This window comes from Priapulus caudatus, unplaced genomic scaffold, assembly GCF_000485595.1.
Source record: "Priapulus caudatus unplaced genomic scaffold, Priapulus_caudatus-5.0.1 Scaffold502, whole genome shotgun sequence".
NCBI lineage: Eukaryota > Metazoa > Priapulida > Priapulimorpha > Priapulimorphida > Priapulidae > Priapulus > Priapulus caudatus.
In genome coordinates this window covers 33092-43490 of record NW_014577563.1, presented here as the reverse complement: position 1 = coordinate 43490, position 10399 = coordinate 33092, and the positions used below count along the sequence as shown (strand labels likewise).

At 43.2% G+C, this 10399-nt stretch overlaps 1 protein-coding gene across 1 annotated transcript in view; it reads left to right on the top strand.

Annotated features, from left to right (window-relative positions):
• Positions 1–10150, top strand: part of LOC106811072 (E3 ubiquitin-protein ligase TRIM33-like) — a gene marked incomplete at its 3' end in the record, with an annotated part of 24823 nt that extends 14673 nt beyond the window's left edge. The window contains 14 exon segments of the mRNA XM_014814598.1: positions 648–818; positions 861–957; positions 2404–2679; positions 3881–4021; positions 4408–4536; positions 4700–4813; positions 6354–6477; positions 6968–7103; positions 7441–7533; positions 8016–8208; positions 8543–8741; positions 9052–9169; positions 9501–9575; positions 9998–10150. Of these exon segments, the coding sequence (XP_014670084.1) occupies positions 648–818; positions 861–957; positions 2404–2679; positions 3881–4021; positions 4408–4536; positions 4700–4813; positions 6354–6477; positions 6968–7103; positions 7441–7533; positions 8016–8208; positions 8543–8741; positions 9052–9169; positions 9501–9575; positions 9998–10150 (2019 nt within the window).
• Positions 10151–10399: the final 249 nt, after the last annotated feature.

The following is a 10399-nucleotide window of genomic DNA, read 5'->3' as shown; positions in this document are numbered from 1 at the left end:
CTATAATACAGTAGGAAAATGCGTTCCAAGACAGGGTTTACAAGCCGCTTCTAAAAGCGTTCATCTGCCGAGATTTCACATGCCTGACCAAAATTGTGCATTATCACTCATAAAAACAACGTATTTCGTGGAACATAGTTCTTACCTTTGTATCAAATCTTCTTTGCGACCTCTTGTCGACGCTCCTCTTTCATAAAGTTTAATTTTAGAGAGTATGCGGTAAGTTTGTCATATGTCGCCATAGTGTATGAGTGTATCCCGGGTGTGCATCCGGGTACGCGGATAATCTTGCACCACTACAGATGTGCTGCCCTCCAGTGGCAACTGTTTCTAGCGGCTAACCCCATTCTTACTGTAACCCAGCCCCGACACTACAACCCTTACTATGACCCAGCCCTAACACTGCAGGCCTTGCTGTGACCCAGCCCTGACTCTACGACCCTGGTTGTAATATTAGTACACAATATTTTGTTGTGAATATACATTATAAACTGTGTTAATAATTATGATGATGATGACGATGACGATGATGATGATGATTGCTACTGCTGCTGCTGATGATGATCATGGTGATGATCATGATGATTATAATAACATTAGTAGTAGTGGAATAATTGTATAAACCGTGTGCACCGTCCCTTCCTCAGGTGGACATCCGCTTCTTCTACGAGACCTACTTCCTCACGCAGCAGATTCAGAATCTCGGCATGCTCATCGTCGACAACCAGGTGCTCCGGCGGGGCAGCGGGAGCCAGGACGCGGCCGCGCACTCCGCCGCCGGCTACCAGGGTTCGATGAACGTGAACGCCCCCACGAGCGTGGGTGGTGGCGGCGGCGGCGGCGGCAGCGGCAGCGGCGGCGGCGGCGGCGGGCGCGGCGTGGCCGCTCCACAGCTGCTGCAGCGGCTTCAGAGTCCCGTGAATGCACAGCAGGGTGCTGGCAGACAGAACATGTTAGGTATGTAACTTGCAGTAACTAGCTAGCTAGAGCCTTCGCTCTGTGATTGGTGTGTGACCAGTAGATAGCAGCTCTGTGCATAGCGTTCACTCTGTGATAGGTATATGAATATACTGGGTTGGTAGGAAAAAGTCAGCGATTTTTCTTCAGCCCCGTGAAAGATGGTTATTGCTAGCATGTAATGCTCAAGTGTGTTGTTGTTGTAGACAACATTGTGTGGTTGTTACAGGCAACATTGTGTGGTTATGACCAAGAATGTTGGATGATTTTTAGCTCACCTTGACATCGTCAAGTTGAGCTATTGCCAATAAGTCGTCGTCCGTCGTCCGTCCGTTCGTCCGTCCGTCCGTCTGTCAACATTTGGTTTCGGTCAACGATAACTCAGGAACCGTTTGACCCACATGTTTGAAATTGGGTGTAGTTGTTACTGCTATGCTCTCATATGGAACGTCCTATTTTGAAGCATGCCAGTCGACGTACTTTCGAGCCACGGCAATTTTTTGGCAAAAATGGGAATTGCCATTAGTCAGGGTTCGTAGCGGGTCTTCCAAAGTCTTATAAGTACTTATTTTGCCAAAAATAAAATAAGGGCCCTTATTAGTACTTATTTTTGGTGAAATCTTAGAAAAGGACTTAATAGTCCTTATTTTTTTAATTGTTTTATAAACTGTTCCCGACTTAGAGTAAGAATTGTTGTATATATAATACGGAATAATTAAATCTGCTGTGCGATTGTGTATATAAATATTATTAGTGTACTTTAATAGTCGGTGATCTATCAGAAATCACGTAAAAAAGTCTTTTTCTGGCTTCCAGAAAGGGTCTTATAAGTCCTTATTTCAACATGTGTCTTACTACTATGAACCCTGTTAGTCAGTTCAGGTTCAACGGATTTTGCTCATTTTTGGTATGTTAATGAATAAGGGCTAGGGGTTTTGATATTTAAAAGAAAATTATGCAAATTAGGTAGGGTTTGGCAATTATATAGCATATTATATAAACACAAACAGTCTGTGGTGTCACACTCGTCTGGTTCGTTTTACAAGATTTCATTGACAATATCTTTAATGCAAAATTGGTATTTCCTCTCCACTCTGCCGATAAAACGTCTATATTAGAGTAAAGATTTACAAAACATGTCGGAATGCAGCATAACCTATTTATTTCAAGCACGATTGCTACAAAGCGGGTATAGCGCCATCTACGGTCACAAATTGTGATTCATTTTGGTTTATAAATTATTATTGCAATATACAGATGGCAATCGTTTCTATAATGTACGTCGATGGTTGCTCAATTAAAACTGACTTCTTCTTACTCACTCATTTGTGTCCTTTTTTGTGGTGAGCTACAGTGTCATTGACACTTTCATTACAGGCAACCTTGCATATTTTTTGCAGGCAACATTGTGTGGTTAATACAGGCAACATTGCATATTTGTTGCAGGCAACATGCAGCAACAGCAGCCAGGCGGCCACGTGTCATCCAGTAGTGGCGCCAACAATCCCTTCAACAACCAATCACAGTATCTTACTTCACTCACTGATCTGATGAGACAGAGAAGCAGTCAGCAGCAGCAACAACAACACATGCAGCAGCAGCAACAACAACAGCAGCATCAGCATCAGCAACAACAGCAGCAGCAGCAACAACAGCATCAACAGCAGCAGCACATGCAGCAACAGATGCAGAAACAGCAGCAAATGCAGAAATCTGGGCAAGGTATGTCATGCATATATGGCACTTGGATGACAGTATTGGGAGTTCTCACCAGATAGAGCTACCCACTACCATATATATATATATATATTCACCTGGAGTATAAAGCCCGGCGCACATTGCCGAACATTTTGCTCAAAAACATTATCGTAGCAATGTTCCATGAAATGTTCGGCAATGTGCGGTGAAAAAAGTCGCCGAACATTTGTTCCGAACAATATTTCTGAAGATCGGAAATGTTTGATATCTCGAACATTGTTCGTCGAATGTTCGTCAATGTGCGCTGAATGTCGAACAATTCTTGGAATATTTGTAATGTAGTAACCAATAGCAGCACGATATGTGGTCACATGATTTTTGTGCCCAATCATGCGCCGATCACATGACTCTTTACAACACAGCTACTAGACGGCGCCACGAGGTTGTTTGCTGCAAAATGTTCGGCAATGTGCGCTTAGCAATTGTTCACCCGCACATTGCCAGACAAAAACTTTTGTTTGGACGAACATTTGTTGGGGAAAATGTTCGGCAATGTGCGGCAGGCTTTAGTGTGCTGATAGCTACAATTTTTCAGCCATATCAGCCTGCTGTTGTAGTGTTAACACAGATGTATATTAACAGCAATGATAATAATAATACTAGAGCACTCGGAGAGCGCAGACCGCCAAGGCAGCTCAATTCTGTCACTGGAAAATTTTATTAATTAATTGGATCCGGATCACCACCAAAATGTAATCAATTCTAAGTTACCCCATTTCAGACCTATCCTGAAAATTTTATTAATTAATTAATTGGATCCGGATCACCACAAAAATGTAATCATTTCTAAGTTATCCCATTTCTGACCTATCCTGAAAATTTTATGACAATCCGTCCATAACTTTTTCAGTTAGGCTGTACACAAACAAACCAACGCACAAACCCACAAACCAACAAACAAACGCCGGTGAAAACACAACCTCCTGCCAACCCCTTGGCGGAGGTAATAATAATAATAATAATAATAATAATAATAATAATAATAAATTTGCACATCCTGCGAAAAATTCTGGATTGAATCCCTATGTCCTAGGTTGGGACACAGCCAACCCAGAAGCCACCGGCTAATGCTGTGATCCACTTTGGATTATAATAATAATAACAACAACAATAGTAGTATTGTTTCTGTATCCTTTAGTTCTGATGGTTATCTTATTCCATACAGGCCAGCCACAGCTTGTGAGTGTGTTGGGATCTGTGAACCCTACCGTCATGCAGAATCTACAGAACAGTCTGAATCGGTCAGGTCCGTCAGGGCACAGTCCCAACCCAGCCCTCTCCAACCCTGTCCTGCAATCTCGACTTGGTAAGTTCACACAGAGGTTACTGGGAGTCCTATTACACTGTCTGAGCTTGGTAGAGCTGAGGATCAAGCTGAGCTGTGAGTGAGCCATTCTTGCGATACACTTACCAGCATGTGGTGACAAGCACTGCTGATGCCTCCAGCTATCTTTTGTGACAATGTCTGACTGGACAATGTACATGGGAGTATAAATTTATTGACATTTTGTGAATATATTCCGTAACCATTACTGTTTGGTTTGGATATATTGTCATCCCTGCTACATCGTTGTAAGTAATTGGGAATATTACAGACTGGCACAATCTTTTTCTATGGTTCAGTGTTTCATATATGGAATCGATGCTGTAACGCCAGATTGCACGTGCATTTCCGTGTTAAATTTTCTGTAGGCTACGAACAACAGAGACTGAGGCATCTGCCTACACTGCAGCAGCAACTGCAGCAGCAGCAGCCACATGGCTCCCCACCCTTCTCATCCCCACAGACAACATTGCATCATCTTCCAAGTGTATCCACAGGTATTCTAAATAAAATATATATGAGTGTGCGTGTGCGTGCGCTTGCGCGTGAGCATGCATAATATAACATAATATAACATGGGCTATGTAGATGTGTAAAGAATTTTCCTCGGCTGACACTCAGTTACCATGCCCTTTACACTGATATCAATGTAATTTTTAGCTGGACATGGAAGGCTGTCTCCACAAATGCAAGGTAGCCACACAAACTCCCTTGGTGCTTCCCAACAGGTACCGCCACCTGTCGCTTCCCCAACCATCCAGTCTACAACACGAGGTGAGTGCTCGTCTGCGAAAATTGTGAAGAGTCGGCCATCTTTGTTATGGCCGACTTGTATCATGATATCTAGCGCTAAATTATTGCTAATCATTTTATATGCTCTCATGCAGACACTGGTTCATTATTTCATAGCACCCATTTGCATCCATTCGCAAATTTGACGTAAAGATTTCCTATGCTCTGTTCTTGTGGCTAAATTTGTGATTTAATCACGTTATCAGGCCACCCTTGTATTAGTCCAAACTCCACGACAGATGGCGCTTTCGCTCTGGCTCAATTCTACCACTGCCACAAGCTGATTTCCGTAAGAATTTCTTACGCTTTTTTACTATAGGTTTTACAGCGACTCCGTTACTCCTGTCCTATGTAATACGGTGTTTACTTATAAAAGCTGCAAAGATAATAAAAGTCGGACCATTATTTCATGAGAAATTTGATAAAATAGTGATACGAAATAGTGCGCCCATTTACTACTTTCAAATCATTACGCTGTTTACTAAACGAAGTTCACGTATTTATCATGAATTTTCAGAATGCTTGCCAATATACCTAATTCTCGAACATTGTCTTTGATACATTTTTAGCGTATTCAGCTTAAAACATCTAAATTTGTTCACCAATAAACATGCAAATCATAGAAATTTCTAATGTTTTGTTCGACGGCGACTTCGCGGCCGTTGGCTTGCCATTTGCTGGATTTCCCCGGAGCTCCGCCCACTGTAAAAATAGTGCTACTATTGTGGCAGTGGTATATCCTGAGTGTGGGAAGGGGGCGCTGCATGCAGTTTGGTATTAGTCTAGATTGCAGGAATATCGAATTTTTGTGGTAGGTAGGCCAAAAGAATTTAAGCCTGATGTTGGTAGCAAGAAACTTACAACCTGTTGTTACCTGGCTGAGAGTGAAATTCGAGTAATTATATTAATTCGATTAATTAATTTAATTAATTAAATTCAAGTAATTATATTATGGTTTAACACAAGGAGGCACCTTCACCCATAGAGACCCGTCGGACATATACAGATTCTCTGTTCCTTGTTTTCGTTTCCGCGTGATGAGAACAGACCACTATTAAATCTTCCATAGGATCCTATACTTAAGAATTGAATTTCAGGACATGAAAAATAGTATTTCGACCGTTTTCGGCCGAGTGGCAATATTAAAGCTAGGTAGCCATGTACTTCAGCTGTGCACCATGAGAGTTATGTCATATGTTGTCCAGCGTTTTAAAAAAATATCGCGAATTTACTAACCGACACCACATTTGTGCCTGAAAAACAGCCGCGCAGTCGAATAGGGGCCATACATTGAAAGAATTTGTTTTATATTACCAGTAAACCATCCACCCATCTCCATGTGCATGTCATTGCCACACACGATAGCCAGCCTAAATAATGCAACCACAAAACATCGTGTCAGCTTTAGTGCACGAGCTGCGGGCCTTCCGATTGGTCAGCCAATGACGCGTCACATCCTCTAACCTAACAGTGTAATGAACTGGTAGTGAATTAATAGTGGTCATGTGTCTGATGTGCTCAGGTGACAATCCACCGTCAAGAGATGGCAGCACTGGTTGCGCGAGCTACTCTGGTGTCAAGACACAGCAGACGTTTAAGGACTGTATGCAGCAGGAGAAGCAGCAGCAGCTGAAGCAAGCAGAGAGGTGAGTGTGCCACCACCAGGGTGCGAAATTAGCACCGGCCCACCGGCATATGCCGGCAAATTATTTGGAGGGACGGTAACATTGTCAAAACACCGGCCCTCCAGATTTTTATTTATAGCACACATTTTTTATAGCAAATAGCCTACATTACTGTTTTACCTGAAGGATATCACGCCATAACTTATCAACATTTTATAAATTTGAAATCGAGAATGCAAGCGTGAAACATGACATTGATTTTACAAACAAATTTGTGAGGGCTGGTAAAAATTACTGTTACCAGCCCTCTGGGCCGGTGCAAAAAAATCTGAATTTCGTGCCCTGCACCACGCGTGTGTATCTACATCTATTATAGCGTAGTGATCGTTGTGCCCTGACCTCCTCACCCATGTGTCACATGAGGTCACCCTAGGAAATATTGTATCCTGCATTGTGGATCACGGCATAGACAATTATCCCTCACAGTATATGTTCAATAACGTTCTTTCAGCACCACGTTGGAGTATCAATCTAACGTGCGCATCAAGGCTGAGCCGGTGGATGGTGGTGGCGGCGCGTGCAGCAACACCCAGCCCAAACACAAGACCCCCGAGGTGTGCAGTGAACCGCTCGCAGACCTACAGTTGGTGAGTGATGTTGGTCACATCAGTCCTAACGTCTACGTGTCCTTATATGCTTACATATTATCAGGGGATAATGACGACAAATTTTGTCATTGTTAACCTCTGATATTATATACTTTAAGTACATGCTTCTATCTCTTTCCCCGAGTAAATCCACAACGTAAATTGTCTAAGTCACTTCTTCCATGTAATTTTCTCTAGTCTCTTCTTCCATGTCATTTTCTTCAAGAGACTTCTTCTATAGTGTTTAAGTAGCATTCTCCAAGAGATGCCCCCCTCCCCCTAGTCACACCCTTCAAGTGGCATTCTTCAAGTTGATTTTATCGATTGCTGTTTACAGATGAGCTTCACGGAGGAGTCCATCGCTGACATTCTCAGTGAGTTGAAGAACTCCGACAACGCTCTGCGACCTTCCACGACTAGCACCAACAACGTAAGTACCTAACTCACGCTTGCACATGCAGCGCGTGAGTCGTGTGTTTAGAAGCTTTTCTTTCTCCGGGTAAAACGATAAAATTCTCATTGGTTTCGTCATGCGATGTTTGTTACGTGGCTGCAAAAATACTGCATTGTAATTGGTGTAGTAAGTGTCACGAATTATAAATCAGTGTGGCCCGCTGAAAATCAATGCTTTCTGCTGAGCAGTGCTTTCCACGTAGTATGAACACTGTGTACTTCACCACAATGGCTTTCATGATGTGCAGCAAAAGAAGGTTTAAACAAGTGAACAACGGCCATAGGTCAAATCGAACATAGTGATAGCATTAACTGGGTCTCAGGCAACCTTGCTTTTCCTGATCCACAAATCTGTTGCCCTCACAATCAGACAGCAATTAAAATATGATCAAAATATGAATCGGCTAACAATTCATATAAAATATTAAACCGTAACGAAATCTTTTTTCGTTTTTTAAGAACTGCCGACCTGAAATGGATGAGAGCAGTATGACTCCTCCTCTGTCGTCAGAGTCTGACGTTCACCAGAAACCTGAGCCAACTGAGAAGCCAACAGGCGATGCTGGTGCCACATCCGAAGATGCTGTGGACAACGTGCTGCCATCTAGTGATCTGGCAACGTCATCTGATATTCAAGGAGGTGGTGATGCAGGTATGTAGGACACAATCTGACAATCATTATTATTTATTGCTTGTTTATTACAGTTTGTACTGTTCATCATTTTCTGATGAATGACATGAATCTCCACGATGACATGGTTGTGTGTGTGACCTGGACCATCTCTACAACATGTTTCGAAGCATTTCATTAGTCTTCATCGAGCTTTTTAAATCTGTAAAGTTAACAGGCCAGTGACTATGACACAGTCATGTTGTGCTTGCCCGATTCACTCGAAAACAGCACGCCTGCAGCCAGACCTGCATATCTAGGTCCACACCTGCATATTTGGGTCCACACCTGCATATCTGGGTTTGTTTACTTACAGCTGCCTCCCCAAAGTCGCCGCTCACTCTCAAGGTCGCCGTGTCCTCTGGCAAGGACATCAGGAGTAGTCAGGAGAGCAACGATCCGAATGAGGACTGGTGCAGCGTGTGCCACGATGGCGGGGACCTCGTCTGCTGCGACTACTGCCCGCGTGTCTACCACCAGACCTGTCACATTCCCGTTCTCACAGCAGCACCAAGGTAACACACACGTGTATAGCGCTGTTTTCTACTGTATCACTCAGAAATGTTATTCTTTTCGTCTGACACGACTATTGCTGCCGTCTTTCATCGATTTTGATCACTTGATATTAGGTTGTGCGAGTAATTTCAGACGATATCTATTATGTGCAGGTGACACCACTGTAACTTCAACGATCTTATTAATGTTGTTATGCGCTACTGACACGTGACACAGAGGTGGTGTAGGTGGCACTGTATCCCTTATCGACCCCCCCCCCACGCTGTGAAGTACTTGAGACAATGACAGACACCTGGTTTGCTATTGCAGTGGAGACTGGAAGTGTGGTTTGTGTAGAGAGGTGACGGACGAACCTCCGGCAACAGAGAAGACGTCGGGACTAAAGCGCAAGGGCACGTCTACCGGTCTGCCCGTCATACAGCTTAGAGTGAGTCACACACACACTACTGACCTTGCTTTAAGTTACACCCAGATTTTTACATTAAGAAATTTTAGCTGTTATGTCAAAGCTTTAGTGGTGCTAGTGGTTTCACGAATAGGCGTGTACATACACTAGCTCTGGGAGGTAAACAATGTAGACTACAATAGCTACAAACAGTCCAATGTTTTTTGTTAAAAAAAGAAGATTTGTTGGGGCTTTGTGCCCTGCCTAGAGCCTGAGATATGTTTGTTATGGATACATTTGAGATTTTTTTAAGGGGAATTGTTTCAAATAATAACGAGAATTGTCTCAAATTAATATCGCGACTGTGTTTCAGACGTGTGAGCGGATCATGTTGGAGCTATTCTGCCACGAATCGAGTCCGCCATTCCATGAACCTGTCGGGAAACACGTGAGTCATTCGCGGTAGTGAGGTCACGAGGCATCGCAGGTGCGATCGTGAATCCTCGTAGAGCGAGATAACGCAGTAGTGTGGTACAGATAGTAAGCAATGCAGGGTAACCGATTGGTAACTATAGAGGCAAATAGATGAGAAACTATGAAGGGAAACTGATGGGGAACTATAGATGGAAACTGACAGAAATCTATATTGGGAATCAGGTAGGAAACTATAGAGGTAAACTGATGGGGAACTGTAGATGGAAATCTACGGTGAACTGTAGAGGGCAACTGACAAAAATTTAGTAATTCTGTGCCACGTGGAGTTGTGTCGTTGGTATTGCAAGCATGCGTTGTTGATTTTGTTTGAGAGAGGGCACGTTTGGATGTGAAAGCAAACATTCTCATGGCATTTATGCCTTTCTGTCATTGCAGGTGCCAAACTATTACAAGATCATTACGAAACCAATGGATTTCTCTAGTATTAAGAAGCGACTGTCGCCGATCAACTTTAACCATTATGACAACGCACAAGAGTTCGTGGCCGACGTACGACAGGTGTTCTGCAACTGCTACAAGTACAATCCTGTAAGTCTTCTTCTCACACAATCGATCATTTTGGTCCCTGTGGTAGTAAAAAGATAAATGAAGTTACTTAGGCATGTCACCAGGTGGCAGCAGGTGCCAAGAGCCGTGATTGATGCTGATGCTGTTCGTACAGAGCTTGCTGTGCACACACACACACTCTCTCTCTCTCTGTCTCTCTCTCTCACCATTATAGGAGCTTGCTGTGCACTCTCTCTCTCTCTCTCTCTCTCTCTCTCTCTCTCTCTCTCT